This window comes from Ursus arctos, unplaced genomic scaffold (genome assembly GCF_023065955.2).
Source record: "Ursus arctos isolate Adak ecotype North America unplaced genomic scaffold, UrsArc2.0 scaffold_21, whole genome shotgun sequence".
Classification (NCBI taxonomy): domain Eukaryota; kingdom Metazoa; phylum Chordata; class Mammalia; order Carnivora; family Ursidae; genus Ursus; species Ursus arctos.
The window spans coordinates 17,391,770-17,414,477 of record NW_026622886.1 but is presented as its reverse complement, the minus strand read 5'-3'; the positions used below and the strand labels follow the sequence as shown (position 1 = coordinate 17,414,477).

The 22,708-nt window shown below is 39.4% G+C and overlaps 1 protein-coding gene across 2 annotated transcripts in view; it reads left to right on the top strand.

Moving 5' to 3' along the window:
* The window catches only part of CFAP54 (cilia and flagella associated protein 54), a 293,191-nt gene that overhangs the window by 244,722 nt on the left and 25,761 nt on the right, over window positions 1-22,708 (top strand). For both annotated transcript variants that reach the window (XM_057316516.1, XM_044384508.3), the window contains 3 exons: window positions 7,334-7,443; window positions 11,100-11,241; window positions 19,434-19,508. In XM_057316516.1, coding sequence (XP_057172499.1) covers window positions 7,334-7,443; window positions 11,100-11,241; window positions 19,434-19,508 — 327 coding nt within the window. The remainder of the gene's footprint in view (window positions 1-7,333; window positions 7,444-11,099; window positions 11,242-19,433; window positions 19,509-22,708) is intronic.

Sequence of the window (22,708 nt, the reverse complement as noted above, 5' to 3'; positions counted from 1 at the left end):
AAGAATGGCTCAAAGATGCATAACTACAGCTTAGCTTAAAATGGTGTAACTAGAGCCAGAGATTTGATGGCTCAAATTTGTCTTAAGAATACATCTTAGGACCTTTAGCTCTATTCTACCTCATCTTCTTGCTATTTTTAGTATCCAGAGTTCCCAGTAGGATGCTCTGGATCATAAGCCAGCCCAGGTATAAAGTGAGACTTGAATTATGTGTATTACTTGATCAGACTCAAAGGAATGCAGCTCATAGCTAGCAGGGAGGAGGGGCGATAAAGAAGCAATAGTGGGACCTTCCTTTTGGTCTATGAGACCTAATTTGGAGGGAATCAAACTGCTGCATAGGCTGTTGTTTTGCATGAAGCTAGACAGTCCAAGGCACAGTATTCAGAGGCCACAGAAGATTTAGGCAGACAAGCATAATCAAGTGCAAGAAGTCTGATCAAGCAAAGCACTGAAAATCAGGACTCCATGTATCAAGTGAAAACACGAGTTGGATAGAATTGGAAAAGTTCTTGGAGATAAGTCTATTCAATACAGAAATCCAGCCAGTCTGGGAACAAGAGAGATGGAGCTGGTGCTCTTTTCTGGAGATCTTTATAGCCCTTGTTAGAGCTAGACTGTATTTCATGGTCCCAAATAAGCAGGCTGTGCATTCAAGACAAGCTTAGTCCTACATGCTGAAGGAAGAGTTAGGGATCCTGGGAAAACTCCCAAGTTGTAGTAAACGCAGCTCAACATTGTCAGTGCAGATGTTAGGAGTGCTGAAACTCAGAGATCATACAGATGCCCAGGGCTTCCCTCTGAGGTGCCCTGGATTCTGGGTCTTCTTGGCCAAGTGACTAGTGAGAACCTGGTGCTGCAGATGAGGCCCAAAATTACTCCCTTCTTCTGGGAGCTGGGGAAGACAATGGCTGCACAAAGGAGGCAGGGACTGGCATCTGAAAGTCAAGAACCAGCAGCACTGGCCTCCCCTGGAAACTCACTAAAAATGCAGAATCTTAGGTCTCACTCCAGACCCACTGAATCAGAATATCTCCCAAGTAATGTATGCACATTTAACTCTGAGAAGCACCGGGCTAGTCCAAAGTACCCCACAGCTCTAAAGATGATTCTCCAATAAGCTACTGCATTGAGACTTAAACCGTAGGCCCCACTGGAAAGCTTCTCTGGCTTCTCTTCGTACCACCCAAATCAAATTTCAGAACTGAAAAGAAACTAAGAGAACGTCTATTTGATGCTCTCATTTTACAGATGAGGAAGCCAAGTCCTATATGGGTAAAGTGACTTGACCAATACAACTTATTAGTGACAAAAATGAAAATGGAGACCTGAGTCTTCTAGTTCTTCATATGGATTTCTTTATAACATGCATATAACTTAGCTGCTTACTAACTAATTAACAAAATATTGATTGAATGCACACTATATGCCAGGAATTTTGTTAGGTGATAAGATACCAAGGTAAGAAAGTAATGAATCAGGGGCGCCTGGGTGGCACAGCGGTTAAGCGCCTGCCTTCGGCTCAGGGCGTGATCCCGGCGTTATGGGATCGAGCCCCACATCAGGCTCCTCTGCTAGGAGCCTGCTTCTTCCTCTCCCACTCCCCCTGCTGTGTTCCCTCTCTCGCTGGCTGTCTCTATCTCTGTCAAATAAATAAATAAAATCTTAAAAAAAAAAAAAAAGAAAGTAATGAATCAACTCCATCTGGTAGAGGAGGGGCTCTTTTTTCACCCATTGCTGGGCTGTAACGGATTCCCCATTCAAGCCAATTTTAAATAAAGTATTCCTCAATGTTTGTCAAAACCACATCACTTCTTTGCCATTGAAAAACAAGTCTTTGCAGAAGTGAGTAAGGGAGCATTGGAAATTTCATCATGGCTATATTATCTCCTGAAGAATCCAGCCCTGAGTATGCAGGGTGTTACAGGGTGACACTTATCCCTGAGGAGTAAGGATAAATTGGGAATAGAACTAAGCACATGGATTCAATGAGGACAACCTGGGAGGTCAGACGGGAAGCCGGCTTGGGGTTAGCAGTGGGTATAAAAGAATACGGAGAGTGAGGTACCAAGCAGGGTAGGGTGAGGAGCCAGGAGTGGTCATGAGGCTCACAACCCCAGCAGTGATGCCCTAAGCACTTCACATTGACTCACTGAATCCTCACGTGATCCATGAGACGGGGATTACCACATCTCCATTTTACAAATGAGGAAGTAAAGGCACAGTGATTTCATAATTTGCCCAGATCACACAACCAGTAAGTGATGGAGGCAAACCCAGGCACTCTGACTCCAAAGCCCAGGCTCACAACAAATATGCAAGTGAGTTTAGTGTTTTGTTGTTTAGCTACTGCCCTAGTTTATCCAAGTCCAGTTTGATTTCCAGCTGTTATGCTTTGAATTCAGTTGTGCCACGCTCAATTAGAAAAGGCTTTAAAACTGTATTGCAAAACCATTGACAAGTGTCAGCCTGAGGAGGGAGAAAAAGTCATTTTCATTATCAGGGGTTAAATATAAAGTATATTATCTATTTAAATTTTTCCACTAACACGCTTTGGGGAACTTCATTAGCTCTTAAGAGATGTAATGAAAATTTCAGAAATATGAAGATATTAATTAACATGTAGCAGGTGCTGCGAGCACTACTAAAAAAGTACAAGATGTCACTCTTGTCCACAGGGATTTTGTATGCTAGCCTGGGAGTTGAGGTTAACAAACACAAAACAAGAGCAAACACCATAAGATACATTAATCTCTCTGGGACTCCTTTCATTTTCCTTTCAGAAATGTTTCATCAAAAATTTACCATAGTTTGAAAAACCACATTTAAAAGACTTTTAATGAATAAAAAGAACATTTCTCTGTCTAGCTGTCCACATCCCCGAATTACACCATCGGATACAATTACTTTTAACTCTCAGCTGTCTCTGTTTGGTTGGGTCCCCCTCTCCCCCACCACCATATATCTAAATTACATGCTCACATGATAATTCCTTGAGTGATGAACTTCACACACTACTGTGGAAGATGAAGGCTAATATCAACCTGTTTTTTCCCCCTCACATACATTTTTCTCTTCCACATATTCTCTTAAATGAGTTCTATCACAATTCTTAAGCCCATAGCCAGTGTTTACAACTATGTAAATATCACTCACAGCTGAGCCAAATAAGGTACTATTTCCTTCCTTCCCGACTTCTATCCTAAAGAAAAAAAAAAACTGCTTTATTTTTGTTTAACTTACTCTGTATTTTAGAATCTCTCATTCTTCCTAAACTTTCAAAGAACTATACAGTTCTTCTCCATATGGTCAAACTCATCAGTTTGTTTCTCATTCTTTTATTGTCTTCTTCCTCAGAGACATGCTCCAGATTGGATTGATTGCTCTCCTGACTCAGATAGCATCATAAGAGCCCATTCACCATCCTCCTGAGAATTCCTTCATCTCTTTCTGAGATGGGTTCCCTGGGTCCCATGTTTCTATCTTGACTTGCTCTCTCATGTTGAACGAACACATCTTCTAGCTTTTCAACAAAGGGTGTGTTGGAGGTTCTGATTATTCAAAGGACACACCATATAAGTAAGATATTCCACAAAGTATATTCAAGGAAGATTTTAGTAAGGAATAAGGCATGGCAGGATAAAGTAAAATATCTTGGTCTCCAGAAAACTGATATCTCATCTGAGGAGTCTTTCATACCTCTGTGTTCATGAAGTCAAAACCATGTGTGGGATCAGATTCAGTGATAGAAATGAAGAGAACAATAGAATCTAGATGCAAATCATCGATATGTATATTTTCTACAAAAAAATGCTGACAAGATGGCACAGGCTGCCCCTTGTGTGTTTCAGAACCAAGGACAGGACTGCATTAGTCAGTAGGTAGTACATTTCATTCAGGTTTGGCAAAGGGCCAATACCATGACTACAATCCCCTGAGATGCTAACAGGTTGCAACAGATTGACTGAGAGTGACCCTGTACTTGCACAGAATATAAAAAGACCTTGAGTGGCTGACAAAAAGTCATCATTTTAATGCTGACTTCATTGTTCTCTAGGCATGCAATTCTAGGTTGAAAATTATTTTCCCTCAAAACATGGGAGACATTGCTCCATATCATCTGGCAATCCTGCATTGCTATTAAGTCTGGTCCTATTCTGATTCCTAGTTCTTTCTTCTGATTTTTTTTCCTCTGGAAGCTCTGGGGATCTTCCTTCTGTCCCCTGTGTTCTCAAATTCCATGATGAGCCTTGGTTTAGCTCTTTCTTTCTTTCTTTCTTTCTTTCTTTCTTTCTTTCTTTCTTTCTTTATTTCTTTCTTTCTTTCTTAAAAGATTTTCACCTTTGCCTTTTATTTTATTTTATTTTAATGTTTTTTTATTATATTATGTTAGTCACCATACAGTACATCCCCAGTTTCCGATGTAAAGTTCGATGATTCATTAGTTGCATATAACACCCAGTACACCATGCAATACGTGCCCTCCTTACTACCCATCACCAGTCTATCCCATTCCCCCACCCCCCTCCCCTCTGAGGCCCTCAGTTCGTTTCTCATAGTCCATAGTCTCTCATGCTTCATTCCCCCTTCTGATTACCCCCCCTTTCTTTATCCCTTTCTTCTCCTACCGATCTTCCTAGTTCTTATGTTCCATAGATGAGAGAAATCATATGATAATTGTCTTTCTCTGCTTGATTTATTTCACTTAGCATTATCTCCTCCAGTGCCGTCCATGTTGCAGCAAATGTTGAGAACTTGTTCTTTCTGATAGCTGAGTAATATTCCATTGTATATATGGACTACAACTTCTTAATCCAGTCATCTGTTGAAGGGCATCTTGTTTCCTTCCACGATTTGGCTATTGTGGACACTGCTGCTATGAACATTGGGGTGCATATGGCCCTTCTCTTCACTACGTCTGTATCTTTGGGGTAAATACCCAGTAGTGCAATGGTTTAGCTCTTTCATACATTGTGCCCTTTTTTATCTGGAAAGTATAGGCTTTAGTTTAAGAAGAATTTTTTTCTTTGATAATTTGCTCCCTCTGATTATCTCTATAACTTCTAGAATTATTATTAAGATATTGAATTTATTAGATTGACTATCTTTCTCATCTTTTACCCCTACTACCTATGTTTTAAAATTTAGGTTTACTTCTGGGGAGATATATATTCAACTTATATTTCAACTCTTTTATTGATTCTTTAGTTGTTGTGATCATATTTTTTTTTTTTTAGTTTTTAAGAGCTCTTTCTTTTTCTTTGTTCATTTTAACAGCACTGTGTTCTTGATTCACAGATGAAATATTGTCTTTATTCTGTTTGAAGATTTCAATTATGATTTCATTGAAGTTCTCTTCTTCTCCCTTATGCCTGACTCTTTAAGTTCCTTTCTTATATTTCAGAAAGTTCTTTTCTTATATTTCTGGCCTCTACCTTTCATTTCATGTTTAGTGACCCTTGGCTATTCATTCATGTTTGAAGGTGCTAAAAAGTGTATCAGGTCAGACTTATTGATTTATAGACCTCATTGTAGGGTAACTGCAGGAGCAGCGGTTTCATTGCAGGATGCTGAAATGTCAGTACCCGTAGGTCTTTTCTCTTTGTCTGGTCGGTTTCCTCAAAGAGGATCCTTTTCAACTTCTGTCTGCTCTCCTACATCCCTGGCAGGACCTGCAGTGAGGTAGGGAATGTCTCTTGTTCAGAACACAGACTTTCACTTAATTCCAGTGCTTTCTTTTCTTTTTTTTTTTCCTTTAAGATTTATTTATTCATTTTAGAGAGCAAGAGGGCTCATGTGGGGGGAGGGGCAGAGGGAGCAAATCTTCAAGCAGACTCCCTGCTGAGCATGGAGCCTGATGCGGGGCTCGATCCCACGACCATAAGATCATGACCTGAGCTGAAACCTGAAACCAAGAATCGGATGCTTAAGCAATTGAGCCACCCAAGCACCCCCTCCAATGTTTTCAGTTCATCATCTCACCGCTATACTTAATGTCCCTGAGAATAGATCTCTGATTTAGTCTTAGCAGAGAGGAAAATGGGAGAAGTTTGGCCAGAGAGAAGGCAGAGGAAGTGGGGAAATCTGGTTGCATGGGTTCATCGAAGGGATGGAAGGGACGTTGTCTAAGATACCTGACATCTCCAGCTCCCAAGCCTTCCCAGGGCTCTCAGTCACGCTTTTTGTTGGCAATGCCTCTGAAGGCAGTTAGGACATAGCCTTTCCTTTAAGAGTCACCCGGTGCTCTTCTGAGTACTTCTGTCCTTCAAAGTGTTGCTAACATCTCCTGTCTGCTTTACCTCCTCTCTTCTTGTCTGTCTTTGCAGATTTATGCCTTTTTAAAGGCATACTTTACTCTTATTTTAGTTTGATTAACAAGGAAGCAGAGATAAATGCGTGCACTTAGTCAATTTTGACTGGCAGCTTTGGGCCTCAGCTGTCTTATATTTAAAATGAGGGACTTAGACCAGATCCTCTCTAAGGTTCTACAAATCTCAAATTCTGTGACTATGACCATAACTAGGTGCTATAATGTATGGAATTGACTTTAAAGAATTGTCAAAATGGAAACAACAGGGAATTACCAGAGCATGAGTCGTTAGGAGAAGTTCTACATTCGAGGTGGTGACCAGAAAGTTGTGTGTAGGTTGAATAAGTGGAAAGAGGAAGGAAACAGCATAAGTGAGGCACAGAAGCAGCTATGACCACTGATGGGAAAGGGGCATATTGAGAAGTAATGAGAAACAAGGTTGGATATTCACTAGGTACGTATTTCCAACTTATAGAGGGCCTTCGAAGGCTGAGATTTAAACTTAATTGCAGTAAGAAATGGCACTCCTCAAAAATAATATAATATTATTATGAAATGACATTTATTTTTACCTCAAACTTCATACAATTCTCATTCATATCATTCCTTTTTTTTTTTTTTTAAGATTCTATTTTATTTATTCATGAGAGACAGAGAGAGAGGCAGGGGCTGAAGGAGAAGCAGGCTCAGGGAGCCTGCTGCAGGACTTGATCCCAGGAGTCCAGGATCATGATCTGAGTGGAAGGCAGATGCTTAACTGACTGAGCCACCCAGGCATCCCGTATGATTCCCTTGAGGGGTATCTGGCTGGCTTAGTCGGTAGAGCATGTGACTCTTGTTTTCATGGTTGTGAGTTAAGCCCCACATTGGGCGTGGAGCCTCCTTAAAATAAAATTGTTTAAAGTGAATTGATCAAACAGTTGTTTTCTCTTTCAAAGAAAAACTTTTTAAAATTTAATGATGTTATTTTGAGGGAAAATGTAATTTCGATGTCACATTTTATGTATTTTAATTTTTTTATAGGTTTTATTGTTGTATGCATATAACGTGAAGCCCCAGAATATTTCAGATGCTGTACCTAATAGCATTTATTGCAATATCTGTATCGGCTCTCTCTGGGTTCCACTGGGCAGGCAAGTAATGAACGATTTTCCATAACTCTGCTGATATTTTCATTGAAACAGGCTGTATTGGCTCTCTCTGGGTTCCACTGGGCAGGCAAGTAATGAACGATTTTCCATAACTCTGCTGATATTTTCATTGAAACAGGCTGTTTTTAGTAATGTAGAAGGTAAATCACAGGAGAACTTTTAGAAGACTTTTTTAGAAGAACCTTCCTTTTATTTAGAAGAGTATGATAATGCAGTGGTTAAGAGCGTGAACTCTGAATCCAGCCCGCTTTGGTTCAAATGCCAGTTGTGCCCCTTACTAACTTTGCAACCTTGAGCAGCTTACTTTACCTCTCTTTGTCTCAGTCTCCCTATCAGTGCCTGTTGTTGGAGAAATAGTTTCTGACACTTCATAAAGATTATAAAGAGTACAAGGATATTGTCTGTACTGTATTTTGCCTGTAATTTGGGGCATGTTTAACAAATAACACACGGCTCTGTATTGGGTTGCAATATTAAGGACAAACTCCACCAACTCCCTCGTCCCACCCTTCCCCTGTGTCCGATCCTATTTTATATTGTTCCCCACGTCAAAAGTCTCTGCCTCAGCCAGGTTGCCTTCCTTCCTCTCCATCAAACAGGGCATATCTCTAACTTTTCCTCATGCCTGGTTTCTCTCTTTTCCTATTTCACTTTACCAAATTCCTGGTTCGTTTTTTAATTTTTTCCTTGCTTAGTTAATTTAGTTTTGATTCCATTGTTCATTGCCCTTGTAACCTCAGCCTCCATTTCCTCAGTTGTAAAATGGAAATAAAATCTACTCTGCCTGCCTCTCGGAGTTGTTGTTAAGATCAAGTCGGACAATGTATGCACATACTCTGAAAGGCCAAAAGCGCTGGGCAGATGTCAAGTCTCATTACTAACCCCTGTGTCTGTCAGTGTCAGCTCTTTGCCCTACTGGGCACCTCGTAAGCGCATAGTGAACAGAGACTTGGTGCTTCTCTGTTCTTCCCTGATGAGCCTTGTTCATGCTCCATGATTTTCATTTTGAAGGACTTCTTGGCCTCGCCATAAAAGAGAATAAAACAAGAGATGTTTCAAGAGCTGGCATATTTTCAATTATTCAGTCAATTTTTCTTTTTCTTTTTCTTTTTTTTTTTCCCCGTGGAATGGCAGAAAATCTAGACACAGGACATATACCAGCACAGCTAAGCAACAAAGTTAGGAAATTATACACTTGCTTTGTATCCAGAAACGTGGCAGGATTTATTTTTTAGAATCACATAATGAAAATGATTATAATTTCTGCAGAGTAGAATGTAATCAAACTGACAGAATTCTTTTCTATTCCAAAAAGTTCTTAATTTGGATTGTTTATGAGCAACGGTAGGTCTACTAAAATTAGGCATGTGTACCAGTCACTGAGGCCAGCACAGAGGGAAGTGCCTGACAGTCTCTCCTCTAACCTATCTCTCGGTGGCACAGGGAAGGCTGCCTCTTTCTCCCACTTAGGCCGGCATTCCCCTTCTTAGGAGGGTCAAGGTGAGATCAAGGGGACTTGCTCTTGTTGACCATCTTTCAGAAGGCAGAGTAAGAGTACAACAGGTCAGAAAAAAATAGGCAAGAGAAGGAACCTGAATAGCCTTCAAATTGGGCAGTCCTCCTTCGGTTGTTCATTACACTTCCTGATCTCCAAATTAAGTACTCATGAAGAAAAATATATTCTAATCCTTTGCATTTTTCTTACAGCAACAAAGGAAAAGATAGTGTTCTCAATAAACACGCATAAAAGTTTCTGTGTAGTTCTAATTACGCTCTTCTAACCAAGATCCAGTTCCCTACCTACTGTCTCTGCCATCCACATTTCTCCTTCTGGCTGGGTCCTGCCTCTGGAGCCCCGCAGCCCAGGAGAGCGAGTGCCCATGAATCAGTAAATGAGAGCAGAGGCTGTGGGGAGCTGGTCTAGCCCAAACAGGATGATGGATATTTGTTGTGGGCCATGAAGGGAGTTCAAAAGCTGGACCAAGCACTGATGTGGACAGAGAGGTGAAGATGTATATGGGCAAGATGTTGGGGCAAATGGGGTCTCGAGGCTCAGGGCCTGAGGTGGAGATGCTAGGTCCTCTGATGTTGCTCCTTGCACAAGCGCCCAGCCTGCTCTGCTCGGTCCCAGCCTGCTCTTTACAGAGTTGGACCAGGCCGTTTATTTTTGAAGCAGATAGTACAGCTCTGGACATTTGTTGACAACTTGAAACCCTAACATCAAAGAATAGTTTAGCCTTCCTGCAATTCCACGTATTAGAAAGGAAAGCTATGTTATTCTTGAAAGAGAAATAAGAATTCTAAGAATTCTTTCTCTGGGTATTAGAATGAGGAATGGTGTGTTAGAATATCATCTGTCCTTCAGGTGGTTTCTTATGGTTAAGAATGTATGTAGTTATGTCATTTCATCCTTACAAAATGCTGTGAAGTAGATGACATGGATTTTATCATACAGTCTTGCAGTAAGAGGAATATCAGGGCCGGAGAGGTTAGGTGACTTGTGTAGGGTCCCATGCTGGTGTGCGATGGAACCAAGCATGATTCACCCAGGTCTTTTGAGTCCTATTCTCTCTCCAATGCATAAGGCAGCTTTTCTAGCACTATTGGAGATGACTTATTTTTTTTTTTAATGGATGTATTCCAAGTAAACTTTTAATAACAGATCTTTACATTTTAATCGTTGCCTTTTTTTTATAGAAGAGTTTCTTAAACATACAATTTCAGATCCCCTTATTTCATTAAAGGTATTTTTTAAGGAACATTGGAGAATTGACATTCCTGCATATATTCCTGATGTCAGTTTGCTTTTACGGATTGTTTATATCTTTTCTCATAAGAGTTTCCCTCTTTGCCTGGATGGAGACACCCACGCGGATGCACACACACACACGCACACACGCATGTGCTGTACCTGTGGCATAGGATAACTGGAGGCCATGCAGGTGGCTATTTGCCTCCTTCAGATGCTTTCAACGCTTTTCCACCTCCTGACTCCACTCATCCGTCGGCTTACCTCTGCCTTCAGAGTATCCCCTGTTCACTGGCCTGTGGCTGCAGAAGCTTTCCATCTTTAATAGAATCACTACTGTGTCCTCTGCCTTCCTTCTTGGCTTTTGCTTTTCCTTCTTTCTTGATTCTTCTGCCTACCTCTCCCCCTCTATAGTACACTTCATTGTTGTGGGCTCATTGACTGGCCTTTTTCGAACCATGCCTAACTTGCTATAATTCTTACCTTCAGGTCAGCAAGGCAGTCATCGCATGGCATTAAGTTAATTTACACAGGAGCAAACTTTTTGTCATTGCCTGGACTCTCTTTGCCTACATTGATGTTTTATTTTCTTTATTTTCATCTTCAGCAGTATTTTGGACGTGTGACTTTCTGTCATTGTGCCTTTGCCAGTCATTTTATATCTACTTGAGTATATAACTAGATCATAAACATTATACAGGTGAGAACTGGGTCTCTCTGCTCATGGTTCTCAAATCAACAAATGATCGAATGAATGATGTTTGGGAAAGCCAGAAATTCAAGTGTTAAATAACTGAGGACTTACTTTACACATATTATTGATTCTGGCAATAAACGAATGCCTTTCTTACCTTTTCAAGTAAAATACATATTTATCTCTTATTTTTAGAGTTATTTTAATTCATGAGAAGCTATCTAATCTTAAGCAACTAGCTGAAATATCATTGCCAACAACTCCTGAAATCGCTTCAGATGAAAGTGTATCTGAAATGCAAGAAATGGAAGAGAAATCAATTGATAAGGAAATGGAAGTAAGTTATTAAATAATGGAAAATCGTGTTGCTGTTGCAGCATGGATGTCATTTTACATAATTATTTGCTTGAATTTTTACTTCATCAAAGCACAACTATGTAACTAAACTTGAACTTTGTGGTTCTTCTGTTCTCTATTCTCTCTCATTAGAGTATAAGATATGATCCAGCTTTTTTGGACATATAGGTAGTGTTTTCTTTAAAGCTCTTCTAAGCTTACCAGTTATAAGAATCTGATGGTGAACGAATACAAAGGCGATCTAGAGAAATCATCCTGATATCACTGTGAATCCCAAGAAACAACGCTCTATAAATTTATATTATTCTTTTACTCTTCATTCTTAAGTCCGTTTTTTGAACATTTTTATTACTCAAGAAATGTGTGAAGAAAAACTAGAAAATACAGATAAGCATATGTCTCTCAGACCTTTTCTATGCATATATATTTTTTGAACAACAAAAAAGGTTACACATCTTAATGGTGTATTATTAATTTGATCACACAGTTGAGTGGTTTCTGTGGTGATTGGTAGATTGTGTTTGGAGAAGAGGGTCATTTCTCTTTTATCCTTCCTGAGTTCTGAACCGGGTTGAGGAATGGGATGTAGGAGATGGATAGTGGAGATCAAAATATCAGCATCATTAACTGATAAAACTGATTGATTAGCGAACATGGCTTTAGGTGTGTGACCAAACGAGCTTAGTAGTATCTCACCCCTGAATGAGCCAGACTTGCCCACCTAGTCACACATGTATAACCGTATTATTCCCCACTACCCTTCCATCCCCCCCAGGCTCACTGCACACAGGAGCTGAGACTAACAGTCCTGTGTCAGGGTGCCTCCAAAATTATAAGCAAAGATTGCCCAGAAGGGGCTGAACCTACCATGTTCTTTTGCTTTTTCCAAACTCACCAATCAGATAAATCACTCTACTTTCCTGGCAGTAAGTTAGCTACAAGTCTGAAAGAAACCAGAAGTCTCCTCCTTCAGGAGTGGAGTGGCAATTCCTTACCGTCTATGGAAATGAGAGGAGCAGAGAAATATTTGTTCTCCCCTAGTCACTTGCTCTTTGAATTTCCATTTGTGCATTGATCCAATTTCTTGAGTTATAGATTCTGTAGTTATTGTGGCCATTTTTAAAATCAAATAGCTCTACAAGACTTACTGAAAAGGGACAATCTGCTACCCAACCTCTCCTCACTCCACAGTCCTGCTCTGCAGAGGCAACCGTTTTCAACTCTTTCAGCTATTTCTCATTATTTGCTTCTACGTGTCTAATAACACGTAGTATCAGTCATGAAAAACGAGGTAACAAACAGCCTTCAAATCCAAGCGGGCCAACTGAGGCCCTGCTCCATGTCTCCTTAGGCCAGCATCCAGGTGGTAGCACATCCATCATATGAAATATCACCAGTCGCAGTAGCAAGAGGGAAGAAAGGGGGCAAATAACACACTAGCTCTTAAGGTTTCCATCCTTTCACTTCCACTATTATTTCTATTGGCCAAATAAGTCACATGCTTGGAAGGAGGAAAGCCAGAAATATTGATGAATAGTGCTAACGGCTACAAATAATTTTTCTTTTTTCTTTCATGTATCAATTTGAGATAATCACTGTTGATTTTATTATGGTATATAAAGATTTAATTCACTTATACTTCTCCCCACCTTCTCCTTTCCCCTTTCCTGAATACTGTTATATCACAGAATTTGGTTAAATCAATAATCAGCATTTACATTATTACAGCCAAGTCAAATAGTGTACTTAGGTTATTTTCCTTTCTTGTATAAGCTTTGATTCTTCTTGACTTGTCTTTTTTTCCTTAACTTTCCTCTGATCATTACATCAGAATTTTCACATGTTCACCCATAGATTTTTACCCAAGAGTTCATGCTTATCAAATATTTCTCAGTTCCCTTTTTTCTTCTGCTCTAGCTGAGGACTGCCAGCCCCCAGTGCCTGCCACAAAGTTCTAATTCTGGGACCTCCCTTTGTTGCTTTCCTGGTTGAACTCCCAGCCAGTTGGGGCTCGGCTCTCTTTTTCCTCTCTGTAAGCTTTTAGGATCTTCCCTTTGTATTAGGTCTGCTGTATCTTTTTCATTAAATCACTTTTCGCTAGGTTAATATTCAATTACCAATAACAAAACATTTTTAATTCTCAAAGAATAGTATTGGTATAGCTCTTTTTTGTTTTTTTTTCTAATTTTTTTTTTACCCTTTTAACCTTTTCTTTTTATCGAAGTATAATTCAATACACAATGTTATATTAGTTTCAGGTGTAGCTTTAGCCCTTTTTAATTGTTTTCCTCATCTATGCACTCATGTCAAAAGCATAAAAGTTGGGAGCTTTCCTGATTTTTAGAGTGTACTTGTTTGCATTTGGAGTCTGAATTTACCAGTAGAGTGAGTGAATGCATTTTTCATTATTGTGAAAGCAACAAGCCCAGCTCTAAGAGGATTCATCAGGCAAGAACAGTTAGCCTTTGGGGAATGCCAGTTTCCCATACTTACATCTCTGCTGTGTGCTAGGATTTATCATAGAACTGACGTCTTAGATTTTTGGTTGTACATCCCAAGAATCTTTTCAGTGTCTTTGTATGTTATAATACGAATTACCAGATGTTTCATGATATTACCGATATACTGAGTACTTATAATAAATCTCCCAATAGATCAGATATCTCAAACCCATGAGATTACACATATTATAAAATAGTAATATAACATACATATTTTTACAAAGTGTATGGTTGCCCTTTTATATGTTTGCAAGAAGAACTCAGCTCTGGTGTCATTTTTGCACTTCTTTTGTAGATCAGTTAATAATCACAGTTTTTTAGTTGTAGACCAAACATATCAGATTGCTGTCTTTGAGCCATAGCCTAGAATATTCTTTGCTGAAATTGTCCCTGAATCCACTTCTATATAGTTCATATATGGAAAATGATTGTTTTCTCCTGAACCCATTTGTTTTTTCAGCTTAGATTGTCTGAGGCAGGAGAGTGAACACCCATAAAAGCAGGGAGTCTAGGTTGTGCTCTGCCACTCAGTTTTACTACCTGGGGTCAGTCACTTAACCTTTTCTGGGGCTAATTTTCTTCTCATCTCTAAAAACGATCATTTCACTAAAATAGCTCTGAGGTAGAGAGTTGTGCCCCTTGGTTGGAATGTGAGTCATCAGAATTTCCCTGTGGGTCCGATGTGGGTATCAAATTTATCACAATGAGCCCAGTGTCTCAGTCAAGGGGTTGACTATGAATATAAAGAAATACCAAATAAATGGGGGTACAAAGGAGCATTTGAATGTAAGCAGAGGGAGGAATCCAGAGGCCCTACCTTGCCTTAACCAATGTTTGTGGCTTACTTTCATGTCCTAATTGGAATGGTATATATGAGTGGATTCGTCCTTGAGTAAAACAAACTGCTTTAAATCCTGATGTTCTCTGCTCTATCTTTGAATTTGTCTTATTCATTTAGAATAACATTTATAACAATGTCTTAAACATTTAGAAAATGTCTCTTCAGCTTTAAAGGGCATCTTAGATATGCCTCAGTTCTTTGGTTCTATGTATGAGAAAATGTCATCAAATGGAAGACAGACCAATATTTGTTTAGGTGAATTGGCAAACAGAGTAGTTCAGAACATTCGAAAAGTTGAGAAATAGAAGGAACATATAAAGTTTTCTTTTTTTCCAGTACCAACTGTAACTTAAAAAAAAGGCAGCTATATTCTGTGTTATAACAAATCCCATTGACTAAATTTGCCAGCTCGTTGTCATGACAACCTTAACTTCGCGTTAATTAGAAGTTAACTAGGACATTTGAAGAGATCGATTCTGGTCTGGAATTGGACAGGATTTCATAACCTCTATAATCTATTATATTTATTTCTATCACAGTATAGATTTTTGGTGAGTTATTAAATAGAAGGGCCCAGAAAATGTGCCTTTGGTTGATGTGGGGGTTAATGAATCTTAATCTCTTTCTTATTCCCTTCCTTTTTTTACCCACCCCCACCCCAAAGCCTATAGTCTGGAATAAGCTAAGAAATTCAGAAGATAGGTATTAATTTAAGTTATATTGAGAGGGCTACAGAACAGGTGTTCTAATCACTTCTGGCTTGAAAACTATGTATGTCCTTCTAAAATGAACAACACTGGCTCAGAATGACTGAGTTATTTTCACCTGTCATTCATAGCTTTAGGGGTATATTCAGAGCTTACCAGGGACTTTAAAGCATATGAAAGATGTAAATCATCCTGACTTTAAGAGACAAACACCTCATTTAGAATGATAATATACTGATATGAAAAGCCTAAAATATGTTTACCAATTCACCTAAGGTTAGTTCAGCAAACATTTATGGGATGCCTGGATTGTACAAGGCAATTAAAATTTGTATGTAGTTGGGGTGCCTGAGTGGCTTTGTTGGTTAAGCATCAGATTCTTGATTTCAGCTCAGGTCATGATCTCAGGGTTGTGAGATCGAGCCCCATGTTGGGCTCTGCACTGGGCATGGAGCCTGCTTAAGATTCTTTCTCTCTCTCTCCCTCTGCCCGATCCCCCCCACCAAATAAAATCTTAAAAAAAAAATAGTATATAGTCAACATATCCCAAATGTCAAAGTACTACGAAAACAGAAAAAAAAAAATGCAATTGGACATTAGCATCAATTAACAAATTCTTTTTGAGGAACTATTATGTGCAAAAATTTTCCAGGCTTGGGGAGGAGATAAGGGCGTACAGAAATCAGTTTAATTAGGTTTTTGTCATGGAGGAGCTTAATCATTGTATGAGTATGGCCATAAGTACCCAGATGTCATTCATAATGAGCCCAGCCACCTGGTGGTCCTCTTTTAGCAAAATGTGGCATTCAAAGAAACATCAATCTGATATTCAAAACCATTGAAAATAATCTAAGTCTTTATGGAGTCTCTCATAAGAGCATTCAAGAGGGAATCCTTTCATAATACATAGCAAAACTCTTAAATCTTTTCCCCAACTGTTGTGTTCTTTAGTATCTTTCTGACATCCACATGTGGCCCTCCACATGTGACCCCAAAATACCCTGTACCCTTACTGTATTGTTTTGGCAGTTATGTGTTTATGTGTCTCTTCCTCTCTCTTTACTGCAAATTCCTTATTCATCATCTTATCTCCAATATCTAGCCCAGTGCCTGACATACAGTGCCTCTCTAGTACTTGCTTGGGAAGCTTCTAATTGGAGGGCACTCATAGCAGACAGAGGATACAGCAAGAGAAGGGATGTGAAATCAGGGACTGAATGTTCTACTCAGGACAGTGAGCTGTCTGTTGCGGCGGGAGAGCAGGGTGAATGCAGTGGAGACGGAGCTGAAGAGGTGGGTGGAATGACACGCTTCCTCCTCTCTGATTCACCACATAGGACTGTTAAGAGTCCATCTCTCCTTTTCATCCCACTAGACCATCAGTCATCTGCTTTAGGACTCTGTTTCTGTCTTTTCATTACCAATTTATGGCACTTAGGATGCATACAGTAGGTGTTGAATGAAAAAGTGGTAAGTGAACTTGGTTCTGTAGGCAAGGGTCAGGAAAAGCCTGGGCTGGGTACGGGTGGTATGAGAGGGAGAGGGCAGCACCTGGAAGGGCTTCTCATGATCCACCCTTTGATTTGCTGAGACTACCCTGGTGGCATGTGAAGGAGGGACAAGGGAAGTAAGAGTTTGGAGGATGGAAAACAAGAAGTTTTTTTCCATAGGTGAAAGAAGATGAGGATTTCAACTAAGTCAAAGTGTTGGCCTGGCTATTTTTGAAGTAACTCAGAAAACCATCCTTCATAGAATCATCAGATGCTTCTTTTTAAGGGAAAAATGGAAAAGATTGAACAAGGGTCATTCTGTGCCCTGCCACCCCCTTGCCAACTGCACACAGTATGCCTCTGGCTGTCTGCCTGGTGTGATGAGCTCAAGGCTACATTTCTGTGGTAGCCCAGCATCCAGTCAGCCAATTTCTGATGTTTGTAATGGTTTACTGCAAATAATGCCAAAGAAATAGGATGTTGTTGAGGTGAAATTTCTGCTTGATAAATGTTGAGACAGGGAGTAGAAGGAATTTATTTATTAGGTAACATTGCTGTCTTCATCTGCTATGTGAAATGATTAATGATTTAGACAGTCTCATTTTGCTTGATAGCTCTTGATGAAATCATGACAGTAACGCATCATGGCTGTTACTGAAACCTTTCCTATAGGGAGGAAACATACTTTAACCAGTCCTGAGAACTCAATTAGAAATATATAAATATAAATAAGTATCCTCTCCATCTTCAAGTGGACCAAGAGCCTGGGAGATTCATCATAGCAAAGTAGTATACCCTGCCCAGTGCTGGATACCCTGCTTGCCCTGCACCATTTTTGGGCCTGCTGAAGCTCGCCCACTTCTCCCCATGAACACTTCCTGCCCAAACATTTTTGAGTAGCCTCCTAGCTAATTTCTCTTTCTCTTATCTCTTTCTGAGTCCAGTTCACCTTTAAACAGTGGCCAGAGGTATCTTTTTTAAAGCAATTGGATCATTATTTCATCAGAACAGTGCCTCTCAATTTCTTTACTTTTACATATCCTGTTATAAGTTCACCTCTCCAGCCTTATTTCTCATCACTCTCACTGCCATGCTCCCTATACACACCCACAGTAAAGGTCATATCAGATGCTTTGTGTTCCTTGAATATCCACTGTTCTGTTGCTCACATGGCTCCCTCCATTTAGAATGCCTTTGTCCCTATTCTTTGCTAGTGAAATCCTGCTATTCATTCAAGGCTCAGTTCACATGACCCTTCCTCCAAGAAGTCTTTCCTGTTCCTTACAATTCCTCTCTCCCACCTCTAGTTTCCTCTAACATATTCCTATCCATGTTCTGACCACATTCTACTTGGTATTTTATTTAGGAGCGTACGAATCTATTCTTCTCAGCTATTGTACACTTTGTGAGGATAGGGTCTGTTTCTTCATCTTTGTGTTCCGCAGCGTCTTGAATATATTTGTTAAATTGAATTGAATTAGCAATAGCTTTGGAACTCTAAAATGTGATCTTTTCTATGTTGATGCATTTATTAAAACTTAAATATAATATGGTTGGGGCTGTGAATTCAATTGTTTGCTTCTTTATTTTAAGGTTTTAATCAGCACTGGTGAATCATAATTTAAAAATTAGTGTAATCTAATCATTTCATATTTCTGAATGCTGGTACACGTGAGTATTAAACAACCATAAAAGTGAATTGTTGCTGGACACTGGCAACATCATAAAGTAGTCAGAGTTTATCTCTGACAGTCTTATAGTCATGACTCCTTTAGCCGTAAGTAAAGAAAGGCTACCTACTTACACTAGTTGAAGTAAAGTAGTTGTGGTGGAAGGCAGTATGTGGCAGGGTACGGTAAGTAAGCTCATACATAAGGACTGGAAACAAAACACAATGGGCATCACGAGACTGTGCTTAATTATGGGGGGGGGGTGTAAGTTCTCACACATCTGTTTCCTTCTCTTACGCATCTTACATCTAGCCCAATGGCTGCCTTTTCCACGTTTGTAACAGGACCTTCATCTCCTATAGTCAGTACTCACTGTAACTCTCTTCTCTTGCCCTTCCTTATGTGAAATTATGATGATAAGAGAATCTGACTGACTCACCCCTGCCCATGGGTAGATCCGTCTGGGGTCAGAGGTCCACACATAAATGTGGCTGTGTCCACACAGTAGGGGCTGTGGCAGTGTCATCAGCAATGGACAACGTATTATATGGACCCTTGTTTCCTTTTCGTTTACTCTCTCCATTTCTTTCTCAATTCTCAACCATTCTTCTCTGCTTAAATCCCTTTCTGGGGGTCTGAATCTCTTTATCCCCAGGTTCTCTTCTCAGAAGAAAAGTGATTTTCCAAAATCTTATTCTGGTGTGAATTCTGTAACATATGAATTTTAACAATGAAATAATCTATCATTCATAAGTAAATCTTATCTGTTGTGGCTATCCTGTGTCTTTTCAAATAACCTTAATTATATGAGGGATTGTGACCTACGAGTCCCTCTAAGTTTTCTCCTGGGAATTAGGGTTAGGTGGTGATGCAAGAATGAAGACAAATGAAATAGTTTCTAACTAAAATATCTAGTAGTTTACCAGTAAGTTCAACCTCACTTTATTGTCTTCTTATTTCTAGAACATGATTATTGAATGTTGCTCTGAAATAAGAAATCTGTTTTTAACCGATGGAGATGTAATACCATTCTCTGAGGTATGTATCTTTTTGAAAATGTATCTGATTCTCTCACAAGTATTATTGTTGCTATGGAAACAGAAATACAGAAAACATCTATTATGAAAGTATCAAGGGCCTAACCCTCCTTAATTAATGTGAAAAAGTGATAAACAGGAGTTTATAATAGCATGTTATTTTGGTTAAAAATATTCTTTGTTAAAAAATCAAGTACAGAGAATTATGAAGAGGATAATTTTAAAATCATCTTAAATCTACTATTCAGAGAATAACCAACTACGGGCATTTTAGAGAATATCTCAAATTTTTTCCACATATGAATAATCTTTAGAATTTTTACATCAGTGGGATTATACTGTATGTGCATTCTGTAGCTTGTTTTTTATTATTTAACAATAGTGTTATGGATATACTTTTATGTGAAAAGTCTACTTTGTCATGTTTAATGCCTGCATAATAGTCTCTTTTGTGTATTTGTTGTCAGGCTTTCTTTATAAAACTGGATTTTTATTCATGTATCTTGAGGGTGATGGATTCTAGCATATACATATTTCACCCTTCTGTGTTAACCCCTCCGAGTTATTTCTTAGGAGTACATTTTTGGAGTAAAAAAGTGTATATAGTTTCTTATTATGGTAAGATACACATAATATCAAGTTTATACTCTTAACCAGTTCTGAGTGTACACTTCAGCGGCATCAGGTACATTCACAACGCTGTGCAACCCTCTCCAGAATTTCTCATCGTTCTAAACAGAAACTTTGAACCCACTGGGTAATCACTCCCCATTCCCTCTTCCCCCAGCTCCTGGTAACCACCATTCTACTTTCTGCTTCTGTTGTACTATTTGCCCATTCTAGATACCCGTATGTGAGTGGAGGCATACGTACAGATCCTGTGCGGCTGGTTTATTCCACTTAGTACAGTGTTTTCAAAGCTCATCCTTGCAGCATGTGTCATTACTTCATCGCTTCTTAAGGCTTGAGAATATTTCATTCTGTGGATATACCACGTTTGTTCATCCATTGTTTTATAGGTGGTATTTGAGTTGTTTCTCCTTTTTGGCTTTTGTAAATAATGCTGCTATGAACATGGGTGTGCAAGCGTCTGCTTTCAATTCTTCTGGGATCTGCTGTCATTGACAGTGGATGAGAGGGCCTGTTTACCCACATATTCATCTACACAGGCTTTCCTCCCCTACTTCCCCTCTCTGTTCCCTTTTCCCTTCTTTCCCCTCTCTTCCTTGTCTTCCTCCTTCCCTTTTGCTAACCATTCTAGGCATGATAAGTGAAAAAAATGACATTTTTCAGTTATTTCATATTCATCAATAATCAGGCCAAATATAGTTTATATGTTTGTTGGCAGTCAGAGTTTCTCCTTTTGTGAAATAGTACTCATTCACTTAGTCAATCAACAAATCTTTAGAGTGAGCTGTGCATGTGTCAGGAACCCGTTTCTAAGACCCTAGAGAGCCAGCTGTGAACAAGCAGCAAAGACCTTGCTCTCTTGCGGCTGCCATTTTTGTGGAGGGAAGTAGTAAACAATACTAATAAGTCACTAAGCAGGATAATTTCAGATTTTGTTAAGTGCTACAAAAGAAAAAAGCAGAGTGATATATTAGAGTAGGGTCAGCAAACTACAGCCTGTGAACTCTATCTGGCCCACTGCCCATTTTGTAAATAAAGTTTTATTGGAACACAGCATGCTCGTTTGTTTATTTGTGATCCATAGCTGCTATGAGCTATAGCAGCAGAGTTGGGTAGTTTTGACAGAGACTGCAGACCCCAGAAAGGCTAAATTATTTATTTTCTTGCCCTTTACAGAAAAAACAAATTAGCTAACCCCTTTGATAGAAGGTAGCAGGGAATGGGGCAACAGTTTAGATAGGGTGGTCCAGGAAGATCTGTCTTAGGAGATGACATTTGAAGTAAGAACTGAAATATTACACTGTGTTTCTCCCACTAGATCATTAGCTTCTTGGATTAGGAGCAGTACTATCTTGATTTTTGAATACTTACAGTGCCTAGTACAGTAGATCACTTGGTTACTCTTTGTTGAATTGAATTAAATTCCCTTTAGTTTTAAATATCTGAAATGTATTATTTGACTTTTTTTTTCATTTGGCCATTCATGTCCTTTTCCCATTTTTTAAATGGGGAACCTAATTTTGTATTATGGAAATACATAGATTTGCCATGGGAGACATTATAATAAAAATCAAGTTTAATCTGATTTCGTACAAACTGTGGTTAAAAATAGGTCACAGAAGAAGGAGTTGCTATTTTAAGACACATGATTTATAGCAGTAATGGGCTTGAGCGTCTGACAGAACTGGGTTAGAATCCCAGCCTTGAATCATACTAGTTGTATGACCACAGGCAAGTTATTTAATTTCTCTAAGCTTCAGCTTTCTCTTATGTAAAGTGGGGGTAATAATGCCAACCCTTCACAGCTGTGAGGACTAAAGGAAATAATACATGTTAAGTATTTGGAACAGGGCCTCGCACAAATAAATGTTTGGTAATTATTAGCTGTTTAGGCATCATCATCACCCCTACTATGGTCCTGCCTTCCATGTGTGAATTCTGAATTCTTCATCCCCTAGTCAACTAATTTCAAAGAGATTTTCAGGATCCAAATTTGTTTTGAAACATTGATAGGAAAGGAGAGGAGCAATGTTAAAGATAGAGAAAGATGGGACACCTGGCTGTCTCAGTCGGTGGAGCGTGCGACTCTTGATCTCAGGGTTGTGAGTTCAAGTGCCACGTTGGGTATAGAGATCACCTTTTTAAAAAACCTTAAAAAAAAAGAGAGAGAAAGAACATGGAACCATTTTCTTTGTGCTGTAAATCACTGTTGAATCCTAGAGGCATTAAGTCAGTGTGCAGGAACCTGACTTGACATCCCCGCAGTGAAAGGGTCCACCAGTCCAAGAGACGGGGCCCCCCAGTCGAACCCCATACTAAGACCTCCCCTGAAAGCAAGCCTTACCTAGTAGTGCTGGGGTGGAGCATGGGAATTTTCAAGCCTGTTCCAAAAAGCATATTGTTAGACAAAAAAATGGCATGCCTTAGTGAAGCCGTTTTTGTCACTGAGATGAGATCTCACTGTGCAATTCGGTTCCTTACTGAACATACCTGTTATAATCGCCTTCGCCTGCCCTGCATCTTCCTAATTAAAGCAAATATGGCCATGCACAGCCTGTGACCAAAAAAAAA